Raw genomic sequence first — 15095 nt, forward strand, 5'->3', positions numbered from 1 at the left:
CGATTTATCGATATTTCTGCATCCCTTTTGCATCCCTTTTATAGTTTCTTCCCCCTCCACACATCAATTCCTCCTCTAATATAGAAATTGTTGCCCTGGGGGTCTGGCCTATCAGATCGGCTCTACCACACCCGGCCATCCTACACCGACCCACGCCCCAATTGACCAAAATCCACCAAAATCCCCCTAATCCCACAAATCATCAAAATCCACCCATCAAATCAAAAAAAATCCCACCAAACAACCCCCCAGCTACTGCCCAACCAGAGCTCACGTTCGCACCAGAAATCGCGCTAGTATGGGGCCTCGTTTCCCCAACGGTGGGGCAGCCGCTCAACATATAAATTCGAGCCCATTCCTCATCCACGTTTTTCGCACCGCACCCACAACAAGCACCTTTTTCTGTTAACCATGGCCCCTGTTGCTTTCTCCGACATTCAGAAGTCTTCCAACGACTTGCTTTCCAAGGACTTCTTCCACTTGAGCTCCGCTGCCGTGGACGTCAAGTCCACCGCTCCCAACGGTGTCGCTTTCACCGTCAAGGGTAAGACCGCAAAGGACAATGCCATTGCTGCCTCTGTGGAGGCCAAGTACGCCGACAAGGCCACCGGCTTGACCTTGACCCAGGGCTGGAACAACGCCAACACCTTGAGCACCAAGTTTGAGTTGTCCGAGTTGTTGACTCCCGGTCTCAAGGGTGAGTTGGACACCTCCGTGGTGCCCAACGGCTCCAAGAACGCCAAGTTGAACTTCTTCTACCAGCAGTCCGCCGTCAACGCCCGCTTGTTCTTCGACTTGCTCAAGGGCCCTGTTGCCACCGCCGACTTGACCGTGGCCCACGACGGCTTCACCGCCGGTGCCGAGTTGGGTTACGACATTGCCTCCGCCAAGCTCAACAAGTACTCCGTCGGTGTCGGCTACGCCAACCCATTGTACACCGTTGCCGTGACCTCCACCTCCAACTTGTCTGTCTTCACCGCCGCCTACTACCACAAGGTTTCTCCTTTGGTTGAGGCCGGTGCCAAGGCCACCTGGGACTCCGTCAAGTCCTCCAACGTCAACGTTGAGTTCGCCACCAAGTACAAGTTGGACTCCACCGCTTTCGTCAAGGCTAAGGTCGCCGACTCCGGTTTGACCGCCTTGGCCTACTCCCAGGAGTTGAGACCCGGCGTGAGATTGGGCTTGGGTGCCTCCTTCGACGCCTTGAAGTTGGCCGAGCCTGTCCACAAGTTGGGTGTCTCCTTGTCCTTCACCGCTTAAGTCCGTAGTATGTTTGAATAAACCTCTCTTTACTAACCCGTAGCTCAATGGCTGCCAATGGGTCGATTCCACCGAAACTACCGGGGCCTCCAAAATCACACCCGTACACCACCCATCTCAAAGCCTAAAGCTCACTAAAGATGCTCCAGTTTACCAACCAGCATGGTCTACAAAAGAAAGGAGCCTGGTGCTCCAAATCCCAAGAACGGTGCTGATGTGCCTACTGTGCTACAGGTCTCCAGACCTTTTTTCACTTTGGCCGAGCTTTCATACCTTCATTCAAACACCATCCCAGAAAACAAGAAGCTAGCTTACAACCAGCGAAAACACCAGATCTTCCAGCTTCTTTTCCAGGTGGTCAAGATCATGAAGTTTCCGCTTCGTGTTCTCGCCACCGCCATGAACTACTACCTGCGGTTTTATCTCTTCAATCCGTTTGAAGAGCCTCTGGACCAGAACCCAGAAAACGAGTCCCTTACTGAACTCGAAAAAGACCCTTACTTGGTCGCCTACACCGCTCTTTTCTTGGCCACCAAACACGAAGATTGTATCAAAAAACTTAGAGACATGCAGCTGGTGGCTAACAAGCTTCGAGAGGTGGACCAGGACGTCAAAGTGGTGAACAAGAGCACGGGCACCCTGTTGCCTCTTATCGAGATGCAGCGCAAAATCATCATGAGTTTGGAATTCAAGCTTCTTCAGGTCCTCAAGTTTGATTTCCTCAACGGTGCCGCCAATGTGCCATCTGTGGATTACTTGGTGACGCTGTTTTCCAAAGAGCTTGGTCTCGATTACAGTCTAACGCTTTTCGGCTGGCTCGTGGCTTTTGACATAATGTCCACGCCGCTTTGCTTGGTAATCCCACCTCACTGTATTGCTTTGGCTATCGTCATTGTGTCGCTTAATTTGGACCCTAAGGGTATAATCTCCAAGCACGGTGAGCCTGGATCCACAAAGACCAGCGAAATCCTTGAAAACATAGACTCCATGGCTCAATTCCGCTGTCCTGAAACCCTTGTCAACGAGGGCATTGTCTACATTCTAGACTACTATGTGCATCAGATGAAGTTCTCCATTTTGAACGAGTACATCCCCCCAACCGACCCCGACACTGGCAAGGAACAAATTTTCAAATTCATGGACTTGAAGCTGCGTTTCAATGACTTGAAGGTTCTTAGTGAGCAGAGCGTGCTGGCGCCACAATTGCTCAAACAGGACATGTACTTGCGCAAATGGGACTATCTGGTAGCCTCAAGAGGTGCTGCTCGTTTCATCATAAGTAACAAAAGAAGGCGGTTCGACAAGGAGCTTGCAGTGATACGTCCACAAAACAAGCAGCAAAAACAGCAGCAACAGAAGGACCAAAAGGAACAAAAGCAGGATAGAGAAGATGGCCGTGAGCAGCCTGAGGCTCGTAGAGAGGGTGAGTTCTGGGAGTCCAAGCTTAAGAACCAGGAGGTTTCCGATGAAAAGGAAAAGACCACAGAGGAGAACGGCGAGCAAGGAGAGATCAAGAAAGAGGAGATGAAAAACGAAGAGGTCCGTGAGGAAAATCAACGCAACGTCCAGGCGTAGCTGTGTATTCTATAGACAAGTCATTAACCAAGCTTGTAGCTTACTGAAGTGCCAACCAGGTGATTATTCGTACTGAACGTGGAGAAGTCCACCTGATCCGCCTCTCCTGTAATCATCTTCCCGTCACCATGGGTATCTGCCCATTCACTGGGTATCCTTCTGCTATCGTAGCTCGGATCTGTGTAAACCAACACATTAAACGTGTACTCATCGTCCTGCAAAAACGGCAAGTACGACACTGAAGCGGTGATCTGGCGGAAGATCGCCTGGATCTCCCTTTGGATCTGTGCCTTGGGTTTTTCATCGTTCTCCTCGCCTTCCTTCTGTATATCAATTGAAAAGACCCACCTTTCCACGGTTTCGGTAGTAGCTTTGTTTATTATCACGACAACAAGTTTCAGCAAGCGTCCGCCGTATATCCATTTGCGGAGCTGCTGCATGATGTTGCCAATGTAGTCTTTAACATCGTTATCACTGCTCATAAGCATGGGTAAGTCATATTTTCGGACAGTGACAAAATCTTCAGGGGGGTATATGCCACGTTGGAAAAGAATGCTGTGTACGGCGAATTCAAAGAAATCCACCACGACTTTGGAGGAGCCCTTGAGGGCTAGTTTTGATGGTGCAACTGTCATGTAAACAGGATGTGATAAATGACGGGGAAATGCAGTTGAAGTGGATGCGATGGGATCTTTGTGACTGTCTCTGTAATAATCGCTTTGATCTGGAGTATAAGATGGTGTTTTGGATTTTTGAAAAGCGTGTGTAGTTTCTGTTGAAGTAGGTGTTTCGCAATTTCAAGGTAGATATCATGGAAAAGTAAATACTCAGTGAGATGCGTGTAGGACAGGAAAGATACGATCAGGTTTCAAAAATCGGGGGTTCCATAATTTTTCTTGGGAATTGATTGATATAATTATTTGATTGAAATTTACTAATTGAGTATTGCTTTTCACATTTTTCTGGTTATGTTGGGTAAATATGGATACTTCGTTGTTTGGCTGCAATACACGTCTAGTGCTCACTATAATTCACAGGGTACACTCAATGACCTAGAAATATAGAGTGAAGCGAATTTTCAATTTTTCATCAATCAGCTATTCTAGAAAGAGTTATGCAAATTTGCAGCTTAATTGACCTCTAGGGCCCTGAATCATTGAAGCTTATCTACAAATGGTGCCACTGCCTTATGGAGAAATAAACCCATTGAAGGACCCAGCTTATACCTTGATTTCAGATCTTAATTCCATTAAATTTCAGATCTCAAAGTTTAGAGATCCAAGCGAGAGATCCAAGCGTTAGAATTCTTATAGCCTCAAATTCCAATTAACCCGGGGTACCAATGTCACCACAATATCCACAGAAAGAACCGACACACTACACTCCTCCAGCGATACATCGATACAGTCATCTATGGTAATTATACAGATGGAGCCGGCAGCTCTCGAACTTTCCATGTGGCCGGCTCTGCAAACGTCCTGCCGAAGTGGCCCACTTGCTATTGATATGATATTGATCTGAAGAGTGGGGCCTCAATTACATCCTTTTCATTAAGCTTCAAAGTCAGCCAAAGGAAGCTTCCATCCACCTAAACATCAACGGATCCAAGCACAACCCACTCATTAACATCACCCTCACAAAGAACTAACTTCAACACGCCGCCTTCCCAGGAAAGCCCATTGCCCAGCACATTCCACGAGTCAGAGTCACACCCGTCGATGCCCAAATAGTCCAGAACCCGCAGACGAATGGTGTGCCACAAGGCAGTATCGATCGGATGAAGGTCGCTATACACAAGCGAGAGATGAGGATTATATTCACCCACAGCCCAAGCGGCAGCCTCGCTGGCCAGCTCACGTTGAAGCTTGCCGGTATCGACATCCACTTCCTTGGCCTCTTTTGTCAGCTTCCTTCTTACGAGGTTCCCGCTGTGGTCCTTATGGTACAAGTGGGGGTTCTTTTGCTGGTGCTCTGCCTCTGTCTTGGCTGGTAGCAAGACGAAAAGCTCCTGAACGATACGTGCAAACAGGTAGAGCGTGGGCTCGGCCAAAACCTGGAAGTAGAGTTTCTGGAAGTACTTTCTTTGGCTGGTCACCTTACCCAAACGGATCCACGGAGTGTCCGATTTCGGAAGCAGCAGGAGTGCCGCAGCACACAGAGAGAGAATGCGATTGACATCGTCTTTGGGGTTTTTCATGTCCACCGCCAAGTTGGTGGATACGGTAATGTGAGGCTCGAACCGTGGGGGCAGTCCTGGAAACACAGTGTTAAGCAGGCCCATGACGGTTTGCAATTTGTCCTGGACACCCAGGTTCTTCTTGGGACATAGCCACAATGCAACGCCTAAACCTGCGGTCAGTATGTGTGGGGTGTGGATGTTCAGCTTGGACTTACCCATTGGTACTTGTTGATGAATATTCACTGTGCGCATTGATACCGACACGGAGGACTTTATCAGAACGATCACTGGGCACGAGTGGGGTGCAGTGAAAGAGTTTATTATTTGAAGGGAAAGCAATACTTGCACTGCCGTTCTTTGCTATCTGGCTCTACACGGAATTGAGTGGTGGGTTTATTGTCTGATGGCTTCATCACATGCCAATATCACCATTGAACGGCACTTGGGCATCACCGCCAATTGACCAGCAGACACCTCATAGGCGAGACGCACGCCTTCAGTACTTGGAAGGAGTGACGTTGATGTTGGTGAGAGCGGCGTCGTTGACGAACCACGACACTGGCACACTGAGGTCGTTCACGTACTTGCATGGCAACTGCGACTCGGGCTTGTTGAAAATCTCGTCAATCACTGGAGCCTTGCCCTCGCCCTCGGCAACAAACGCAATGTTGCTTGCCTGGGCCAAAACGGGGAAGGTGATGGTGATTCTTCTTGGTGGAGGCTTGGGCGAGTCTCTGATCAACGAAACAAGGCTGTTCTTCTCCTGGAGCAAAGCATGGCCTGGGAACAAGGAGCAGGTGTGGCCATCGGGGCCACAGCCCAAGAGAACCAAGTCAAGATGGGCGTCGCTGGCGAAAAGCTTCTCGTAAGCCTGTGCAATGGCCTCGTCCTTGCCGCTGTCGGCACCTTCAAGCTGGCCGTCAGAGCCAGTGATCAAGGAAGCGTCAATGGCGTGAACCTTGGGCTTGGGAGAGCCGGCTGGCAAGCTCAGGAGCACTTTTTCGTTGAAAAGACCGTAGTTGGACTCGGCGTGGTCCAATGGCACAATTCTCTCGTCACTGAAGAAAACCTCCCACTTGTCCCACTTGACCTTCTGGGAGAGCTCAGAGTCGTCAATCAAGGCAGCCTTCAACACCTTGCCGAGTGATCCACCGGACACCGCAACCTTGAAAACACCAGCCTTGCTGACAGCCTCGTCCTGGATCTTGATTATGTAAGCACCCACGGCCTTAGCAACGTCAGACGATTCCTTGTGTGAGTATAAAGAGACCATTGTGAATAAAAGCTAGGAAGCAATTGATGATAATGGTTCCTTGGTCTCGCCCACTGGGTATGGATGTTAAGCGTGTATGCACACCCAACGGTCTTAGTCCAAGTAGTGCGAATAATCAGCACTCTCCTTGATCTTCTTATTGAGGAACTTTTCAAGCTTTGTGGCGTTTTTGTAGTATGTGGTCGTTTCGGCGTTGTACGACCTGCAGTTGTTGAAAATTAGACGGCAGTCGTAGATGAACTGCTCAAACGACTCGTACTTATCGTTTTCAAGCTTCAGCTCCATGGTACTGAGATCCATGGGTTCCTTGATTACATCATAGTAATCACCCACTTCTTCCTTGTTGACGGGAACAGCGAATGGCCAGGCAGATGGATGGTTTGTGAGCTCCTGGAGAAGAGTCATCATGAAATTGTAGTGGGGCCCACGCTTGGGCTTCTGTGCTATCTTGTCCATTTCTTCCAGCCATCCACTTTCTAGAAGACCAGGGATGTCTTTCGCCAGAAGCTTGAAGTTTGGTCCGGCATTTTTGAAAACACGGAGACCGGTACGGACAATGTGGGACTTGGACCGCATTTTGATCTTTTTCTCGATCGCCGCTTTCTGAAGAAGGAGAATCTTCCCCAGATCTAGATAACGCAACCGGCTAGGTAGCATAGCACACTGCATAAGCGTACCGCCTTCGTAGTCCTTGATGTATCCCATCCACACCAGCTTGTCTAGGGTGATTTCTTTGGTGAAGCCCTGCTTCTTGAAGTACCCGATGGCGTAGTTATCGGCGTAGGTGAGGAAGTATTTGACGGGAGAGGTTGCTCTGACGTAGTCCTTGAGGTGGTTCATCAAGTGGGCACCGTAACCACGGACCTGCTCTGTGGAAGAAATGGCACAGAACACGATTTCGGCAAAACCCCGCTTGTCGAACGGTCTATAAGTGATTCCTCCAACCACAGTGAGCGGTTTACGCACCACCGCCATGGATAAATGGGATCTGTCGTACACCAAACGCAGAATGTACTCTCTAGGCATCTTGGGCAATTGTTTCTGGAAGATGTTTTTGAGCCCGGTAAGCACTATTAGGTTCTCTCGCGTGTTGTCGTTGTTTACCACACGGAACTCGATCTTACCGTCGCGTTCCTCGAGCACCGAAGGTCTCTCCTTGAAGGAGTACTCGACGCCATCAAAGTTGAAGGTGGTTATTCGCCTCTTTTCGTCTTCGTCTTCGTCCTCGTCGCCATTCTCTTGTTCATTGTCGTTTTCGTTGTCGTTCTCGTTTTCATTGTCGTTTTCGTTTTCATTCTCGTCGTCGTTGTCGTTCTCCTCATCATCTTCTTTGGCTTCGCCGTTTTCCTTTTCTGTGAAAGACTCGTCGTTGTCCTCGTCGTTGTCCTCCTCTTCTTCCTGTTCGTCTTCAGATTTGATCTTCACATCCTCAGGCTTCGGGCTGGGCGACACGTCCGGCGATTCCGCCTCTTCTTCCTTTTTGAGTCGTTCTGCATGAGCGCCCTTGCGGATTTTCCTGGGCGCTTCGCTCGACGACGCCCCACGTTTTCTGTCCACCATGAGGTTTGGTTGAGTTTGTAGTGTTGAACTTTTATCAACTGTGGGTGTGTGCAGGAGGTTGCAAATCGGCGAAAGCGGTGTCACCAGGGGGGCCATTTGAGACGCTTTAGAGGGATATACAATAAGTCAAACCATTATTTTAAACATGAACTTTGGTTTTGAAAGAAAACATTTGCTCTTTTCCGAGAAATCCGGTCTTCTGAAGAGCATCTACTGACTAAACCTGTGCACCCCATAGCTCCATAGCCAGAAGCTCAATTGAAAATCCAACCACATTTCCGTGATCCTATAGCAACAAATTTACTAAAATCACCACATTCCACCGCCTGGAACCCCTTTTCGGGAGTTTGGCGGAGGGCTGTTGAACCTGGGGTAAGCTGGTGTACGGGTGCCGTCCTGCCATTTTTTCGCCTCATCTCATCCCATTGCTCCATTTCTAATCATCCCTATTACGATTTCTGCTTCACCATGTCAGGATACGCCCCGCTTCAAACAACAGGCAACGGCCAGGTAGCCACAGTGCTCTGTTGCAACTGTGGTGTGCCCATGGACGGCCTGCTGGGGCTTGTAATGTGTTACGATTGTATCAAGCTTAATGTGGATATCACCGAGGGCATTCCTAGGGAGGCAAATATCTCTTTTTGCAGAAACTGTGAGCGGTTTTTGCAGCCTCCGGGCCAGTGGATCAGAGCCCAGTTGGAGTCCCGAGAGCTTTTGGCCATCTGTTTGCGGAGACTCAAAGGTTTGTCCAAGGTTCGGTTGATCGATGCCTCCTTCATTTGGACAGAACCCCACTCGAGAAGAATCAGAATCAAGTTGACCGTTCAGGGCGAGGCTTTGCAAAACACCATTGTGCAGCAGACGTTCGAGGTGGAGTACGTGGTCATTGCCATGCAGTGTCCCGACTGTGCCAAGTCGTTTACTGCTAATACCTGGAGAGCCACTGTCCAGATCAGACAGAAGGTTTCCCACAAGAGAACGTTTTTGTACTTGGAGCAGTTGATTTTGAAGCACAACGCCCACGTTGACACCATTTCCATCCAGGAGACCAAAGACGGATTGGACTTTTTCTACTCGCAGAGAAATCACGCAATGAAGATGGTGGACTTTTTGAGCGCCGTGGCTCCTATCAAATCAAAGAGATCCGAGGAGCTCATCAGTATAGACACGCAGTCGGGCCTGTCGAGTTACAAGTTCACTTTCTCCATTGACATTGCACCCATCTGTCGTGATGACTTGGTGGTTCTTCCCAAGAAACTTGCCCACCAGATGGGTAACATTTCCCGTCTTGTGATCTGCTCCAAGGTGACGAATACGCTCCAGTTCTTGGACCCCAACACGCTTCAAACGGCGGACCTTTTGCTGAATGTGTTCTGGAGAGCTCCTTTCCCATCTCTCTTGGATGTTCCTCAGCTTGTGGAGTTTATCGTCTTGGACGTGGAGCCCACCGGCGACGTCAAGGGTAAAAACGTTCTTGCCGATATCACCGTCAGCAGAGCGGCCGATTTGGGAGTCAACGACCACTCCTTCTATGTTCGTTCTCACCTTGGAGCCATCCTCCACCCTGGCGACCTGGCTCTCGGCTACTACCTCACCAACACCAACATCAACTCGGACTTGTGGGACTCGTTGGACACCGACAACACGCCCGAGGTGGTGCTCATCAAGAAGCACTACACGAGAAAGGCCAAGAAGTCCAAGAACAGACAGTGGAAGTTGAAGAGAATGGCCAGAGAGCACAACGACATTGTGGCCAACGACGACTCCAGACAGGCCAAGCAGGAGCAGGAGCGTGCCGAGAGAGACTACGAGTTGTTCTTGCAGGAGTTGGAGGAGGACCAGGAGTTGAGACAGACCATCAACTTGTACAAGGCGGGCGAGCAGCCAGCACACACAGAAGAGCACGAGGACGACATGGACGACGACGATCACGATGCGCCGGAGATTGCCATCGACGAGTTGTTGGACGAGATTGACGGCATGACTTTGGAGTAATTAGCATGGGTATACGGTCAGAGACCATTGGATAATCGGGCGGCATTCGTCATAATAGACTGGACCTGGTCGGCGGGAGTGTAGGCGGGAGTGTAGGCTGTAGGAGGTAGAAATTTGGTGGTGAAAGATCAATTGGTTGATGAGGTTAGTTGGGTATTTGGAGCGATGATATGAGGACAATATGGAGATGGAGGATATTGTGAAACTAATTAAAATCATGTCGAAGTCAGAATTCCGTGTTCCATATATTGGAAGGTTACATTTATCAGTATCAGTTGGGAGAACATTGAATTATTCTGTCACTGGAATATAGGTATTGATACATACTTGCAGCCACTACTCAACAACCATTTGCAGCCACAGTAAGCCAAAATAAATAAAAAACCGAGAAGAGCCATTTTCACTAATAAGAGCTCAAATTTGATCTTCTTGATGTCTTGCTTTCAAAAACAAACCTATAAAACTCTCAATGTGCTCTTGCCACTAAGGCCTTATCAGTCTGCACCATGAGGCACTTACAAGTACATCCAACTCAGACATCCACCAACTTAAACACCCACCAACTTGCCAAAATCCAATTACCCCGCAAAACCAAAAAACCTATAAATACAGCCAATTCCCCAATTTAAAACCCCCGCCCACTAACCACTTCCTTGTCCACCCCATCACCTACATCGTGGGTACCCCGGATAATCGCGCTTATCAACTACATCATGTCTTTGAAGTACACCCCCATCCAACTGTTTGTGGAGCTGTCCTTCTTCACCAAACTCTCCGACAGAAAGCTCAACGAATACAAACTCGATGCTGGACCTCGGGACATCCACGGGTTCATGACCCTGCCGCTTCATCTCAACAAGTTCAACGATACACCCATCATCAACTTGGACTACTCCAGTTTCGAGGAGTACGAGGAGAACCACACCACCTCGAAGGTGCCTGGCTCTCTCATCAACGTGAACACCATCGAGGAGTTCAAACTGTTTGATAAGCTCAGCAGCCTCAAGCTGTGGGGAGAGTCACTCAGAAAGGATATGGAGGCGGGTCTGTTCACACAGAAGTTCTACCTTTTGGCGTTTGCCGACCTCAAGAAGTACAAGTACTACTACTGGCTCGCGTACCCGTTGCTCCACTCGCCGTGGCTGTTGGTGGAACTGAGCAACAACAACGAGTACGAGCTTGAGATCGAGGAGTTTCTCAAGAAGAACCCGAAGGAGGCGTTCTTTTCGGTCGTGGACGAGGAAATCGTCGCTTTGGACACTGCCGCCTCGACCTTTGTGTACGTGGACGCGTGCCTCAATCGTGATAACTGGCCGCTGGTGCAGCTCAGAAACTGGCTCTACTTCCTTGCTCTCAAGGGGAGAAAATCGGTCAAGCTACTCGTGTACCGCAACAATGGTCTGTCCCAAACGCTCAAGTTGGCGTTGGACTCGGATTTCGACGTGCTGGAACCGCCAAAAGTGACTGGCTGGGAAAGAACGGTCCAGGGTAAACTAGGGCCGAAATTGGCAGACCTCGGATCGCTCATTAACCCACAGCAGCTTGCTGAGCAGGCGGTGGATTTGAATTTGCGTCTTATGAAATGGCGTGTGGCGCCACAGCTCGATTTGGATATCTTGAAGAGCCAAAAGGTGCTTCTTTTGGGTGCTGGCACCCTTGGAAGCTACGTAGCCCGTGCTCTTCTCGGCTGGGGCGTGAGAGAAATTACGTTTGTTGATAACGGCCGTGTTTCTTATTCTAATCCCGTGAGACAGCCGCTATTCGGGTTCAAGGACTGCTTCAGCGATATCAACAGACAGGGAGCACCCAAGGCTGAGAGGGCAAGTGCTGCCTTAAAAGAGATTTTCCCGTCTGTCAGGTCCAGAGGCTTCAACATGACAGTGCCAATGATAGGCCATCCTGTGGCCGAGGGCTCCGATCTAGAAGACAGCTACGAAACTCTAGCCGAGCTCTTTGATGAACACGATGTGGTGTTTCTCCTTATGGACTCACGAGAGTCACGCTGGCTTCCTACGGTGATGGGTCTAGCACACAACAAAATCGTGATAAACGCTGCACTCGGCTTCGACTCCTACCTTGTCATGAGACATGGTTCTCTTGAGACGGAGAACCGTTTGGGCTGCTACTACTGCAATGACGTTGTGGCGCCAAGCGATTCACTCTCGGACAGAACCTTGGACCAGATGTGCACGGTGACGCGTCCTGGAGGTGCTCTTATGGCCTCTTCCATTGCTGTTGAGCTTTTGGTATCGGTGTTACAGCATCCGGAAAAAGAGAGAGCCTCAGCTGAAGAAAGCACCAAGTTTGGCCACGTTCCCCACCAGATCCGTGGTTTTCTCAACAACTTCCAGCAATCGAAGCTCTGGGCGCCTGCTTACTCCTGCTGTAGCGCATGTTCTCCAGCAGTCATTCAAGGGTACAAGAAAGAGAAGTGGGAGTTTGTGAAGCGGTGTTTGAACAACAAGGGCTATTTGGAAGAAGTCAGTGGTCTTGCCAAGGTACAGGCAGACGCCGAAAAGGCGCTTGAGGAATTGGAGCTTGATGACGATTTTAGCAGTGACGACTTTTGATTTTCAGACATCCCATCAGTGAGCGTAGATATTTCGCAGCCATTGCATACTACTACTACTGAGTCGCGCTCGCGAAATCAAAACACTATCGCATCCACAACACAACGTTACAGATGAGTTCAGCTCCGGTACAGGGACTTTCTGTACAGCTGCTGGCTGCCAATTACTTAAGCAAAAATGTGGGTCTACCTTCATTTGTCCTGTCGCTCAAACCACGGTCTTTGCTGGATATCTCCGATACAAGAACACAAGAAGTGCTTGTGGTGAGAGATCTCTTGTACGTCTTGATTGGCTACGAAGGCAATTACGTTCGCTACAGTGAACGATACGACGCTACGAGAGTCCAGGATCGGATCCGTGGGCCCGAGTTCAAGACAGCGAAGCACTTGAACGTGGCTTTGAAGAGCATCACCAAGAAGCTCGCTACCTACGGCAAGTGGTATTCGGGACTCGACAACTTTGTACAGATCTATGACCATCCAAACTTGGGAAGAGTGAACCAGCGGCTTTGTTTTGAAATCAGGGGGTTCCTCAAAGAATACCAGAAGCTCATCTTGGAGTTTGAAAACCATGTCAAGCAGGCCCCGCTTTCGGTCACTGAGATGGACAATATCATAATGCAACGTTGCGCTAACACAATGGCCCATCTCTACGAGATTGCCAACACCATCCACATGAGGACCGAAGAACGCACGGAATCGCCCACTTTCAACTCCTTCCTCGAGTTTGTCAAACAAGATCTCGAGATGAACGGCTCAATTAGCTCATCAACAGATACAAACAAGTTCTCTGTATGTAAAGGTGGCGTCGTTTTGCAGCTTGTGACTGAAAGAATCAACTCCTACAAAGGAGACTCTGTGGCATTTCAGTTTCTAACACAACTCTTCGACGCCATATCCACAGATTATGTATCCTTGCTCAATGAATGGCTCATTGAAGGCCACATACAAGATCCCTTTGGCGAGTTTCTCATTAAAAAGAACGAGCTACCGGCAAACATCTTCTATTCAAACATGGAGAAGTACTGGAGTGAGCTTTATGTCGTTAAGCTCGACGGAGTCCCAGACCAACTCTCCAGCAAAGACATACAACAGAAGATCTTGGCAACTGGAAAATACTTGAATATCTTCCGCCAGTGCAGTGGAATAATAAGCTTCAAGGACCTTCCTGAGTTTGCCCAAGTCTCCTCCAACCCAATTGACAGTTTGTTTTCGCCAGACCTTCACTTGAAGATTATTCACAGCTACAAAATGGCGAATAAGCTTCTTTTGAGGCTTTTGTTAGAAGGCTACCAATTCCAGACCCTCATTGAGAACCTACACGAGACCTACCTTTTGAACAAGTCGTTTCAAATTGACAAGTTTATCACCGCTGCTTTTCACGATCTTTCGAGGGATAAACACGCGGTACCTACCGCCAGAGTCCAGCGGCTATATGACCAGGTCGTTCGTAAACCTTCTGACGAGCCATCATATGGCGAACCAACTATTTCGGACATTATTCCTCACTGCGAGGGGTTCAGCGTGGACACTAACAATTTCTACGAGCTTGCAGAGGAAATCATCGCCATTGAGTCCTTTGACGCCGATAAAGAGATGAAAGACACAGACTCTGTACTGAACGCCATCAAAAGAATCGTGAGTCAATCTTTGTCCAGACGACAGGCGTCTCTGTCTGAGTCCGAGAGGACTCGCTCGCTGCATGATGTTGACGCTATTGATCAGTACACTGTAGCAAGCGTGAACATTGACTTGAGTCTTCCATTTCCCATCAATCTCATAGTTGGTGACAACTTTGTGTTTGAATACCAGCTTCTTTTCAAGCTCCAGATGCTCTTGAAATACGCAAACATGGCCACGGACAGGACCTGGAAAGAAATTAACTTCTCCACTGTGTGGAGATACAGAGGATTCCATCCATCCGTGAAGACCAGTGTGGTGAAGTGCAGAGCACTTAATGCGAACGTGAAGGGATTCATGAATCTTCTTCAAAGCTATTTCAATTATCTGATCGTTGAGGATAATTTCCTGACGTTACTTTCGATCCTCGAAAAGTTTTCTGTCAGTGCATCACAGCAAGTTGTTCCCCAACAAAGCTCTAGAAGCGAGAAGAACTTCATCAAATCTTTCTTCAATGGCAACGATGTGTTTGATGCAAAGATAAATGCCATGAGCAACAAGCAAGGCTCCTCTACGCATTCAGAGGAGAGCTTTGATGACGTACAAGATTTGAAAAACCACGTCGGCACGTACCTCAACAACATGTTGCGGGATGCCATGGTGACTGACGGAAAGCTTCTACTGAGTCTACACAACGTGTTAAATGTTGTTATCCACATCAACAACTACATGAGCAGGCTCAAGAAGTCGTTGGTGTTGATGGACGAGAGACAGTTTGCTGCGTTCAGACGAGACATGCCCGAGCGATTTGCAGACCTGGAGGTGAACCCCGAGCTCATTGGTCTGAGAGCAGCTTCGTTCAAGCAGATTGTGGATGCTTACACAGAGACATTTAACCAGGCGGTGAGTGACATGTTGTTCCTTCTCCGCAGCACCAGTGTCAGCGAGAATCACCATTTGCTGGGGTTTGCCACGCAATTGGAGGCTTCCGTCGGGAGGTAGTATATTCAATTACATGGTGTGATTGCGAGGGTTGTAGTATGATGAAAGTAGGATGTAGAATC

The 15095-nt window shown here is 48.9% G+C and overlaps 9 protein-coding genes across 9 annotated transcripts; 5 read left to right on the forward strand and 4 right to left on the reverse strand.

Moving 5' to 3' along the window:
• Positions 1 to 411: 411 nt before the first annotated feature.
• POR1 (porin) lies at positions 412 to 1260 on the forward strand (the record flags this gene model as incomplete). The annotated part of the gene is made up of 1 exon (XM_024860387.1): positions 412 to 1260. One exon carries the CDS (start codon positions 412 to 414, stop codon positions 1258 to 1260), a length of 849 nt encoding a protein of 282 aa, XP_024711449.1.
• A 162-nt stretch (positions 1261 to 1422) lies between these two features.
• On the forward strand, positions 1423 to 2835 carry C7M61_005076 (uncharacterized protein; the record flags this gene model as incomplete). Its single annotated transcript, XM_024860388.1, has 1 exon — positions 1423 to 2835. One exon carries the CDS (start codon positions 1423 to 1425, stop codon positions 2833 to 2835), a length of 1413 nt encoding a protein of 470 aa, XP_024711450.1.
• A 23-nt stretch (positions 2836 to 2858) lies between these two features.
• Positions 2859 to 3323, reverse strand: MAD2 (spindle checkpoint protein; the record flags this gene model as incomplete). Its single annotated transcript, XM_024860389.1, has 1 exon — positions 2859 to 3323. One exon carries the CDS (start codon positions 3321 to 3323, stop codon positions 2859 to 2861), a length of 465 nt encoding a protein of 154 aa, XP_024711451.1.
• A 1100-nt stretch (positions 3324 to 4423) lies between these two features.
• Positions 4424 to 5233, reverse strand: C7M61_005078 (2',3'-cyclic-nucleotide 3'-phosphodiesterase; the record flags this gene model as incomplete). The annotated part of the gene is made up of 1 exon (XM_024860390.1): positions 4424 to 5233. The coding sequence occupies one exon, from the start codon at positions 5231 to 5233 to the stop codon at positions 4424 to 4426; it is 810 nt and encodes a 269-aa protein (XP_024711452.1).
• A 277-nt stretch (positions 5234 to 5510) lies between these two features.
• SOL3 (6-phosphogluconolactonase) lies at positions 5511 to 6287 on the reverse strand (the record flags this gene model as incomplete). Its single annotated transcript, XM_024860391.1, has 1 exon — positions 5511 to 6287. One exon carries the CDS (start codon positions 6285 to 6287, stop codon positions 5511 to 5513), a length of 777 nt encoding a protein of 258 aa, XP_024711453.1.
• A 93-nt stretch (positions 6288 to 6380) lies between these two features.
• GCN5 (histone acetyltransferase) lies at positions 6381 to 7847 on the reverse strand (the record flags this gene model as incomplete). The annotated part of the gene is made up of 1 exon (XM_024860392.1): positions 6381 to 7847. One exon carries the CDS (start codon positions 7845 to 7847, stop codon positions 6381 to 6383), a length of 1467 nt encoding a protein of 488 aa, XP_024711454.1.
• A 468-nt stretch (positions 7848 to 8315) lies between these two features.
• NMD3 (ribosome-binding protein) lies at positions 8316 to 9842 on the forward strand (the record flags this gene model as incomplete). The annotated part of the gene is made up of 1 exon (XM_024860393.1): positions 8316 to 9842. The coding sequence occupies one exon, from the start codon at positions 8316 to 8318 to the stop codon at positions 9840 to 9842; it is 1527 nt and encodes a 508-aa protein (XP_024711455.1).
• A 713-nt stretch (positions 9843 to 10555) lies between these two features.
• On the forward strand, positions 10556 to 12412 carry APG7 (Apg7p; the record flags this gene model as incomplete). Its single annotated transcript, XM_024860394.1, has 1 exon — positions 10556 to 12412. The coding sequence occupies one exon, from the start codon at positions 10556 to 10558 to the stop codon at positions 12410 to 12412; it is 1857 nt and encodes a 618-aa protein (XP_024711456.1).
• Positions 12413 to 12525: 113 nt separating this feature from the next.
• Positions 12526 to 15033, forward strand: C7M61_005083 (uncharacterized protein; the record flags this gene model as incomplete). Its single annotated transcript, XM_024860395.1, has 1 exon — positions 12526 to 15033. The coding sequence occupies one exon, from the start codon at positions 12526 to 12528 to the stop codon at positions 15031 to 15033; it is 2508 nt and encodes an 835-aa protein (XP_024711457.1).
• Between the last annotated feature and the right edge of the window lie 62 nt (positions 15034 to 15095).

The sequence above is a fragment of the Candidozyma pseudohaemuli genome, assembly GCF_003013735.1.
Source record: "Candidozyma pseudohaemuli strain B12108 chromosome Unknown scaffold00021, whole genome shotgun sequence".
In the NCBI taxonomy this organism is placed as follows: Eukaryota; Fungi; Ascomycota; class Pichiomycetes; order Serinales; family Metschnikowiaceae; genus Candidozyma; species Candidozyma pseudohaemuli.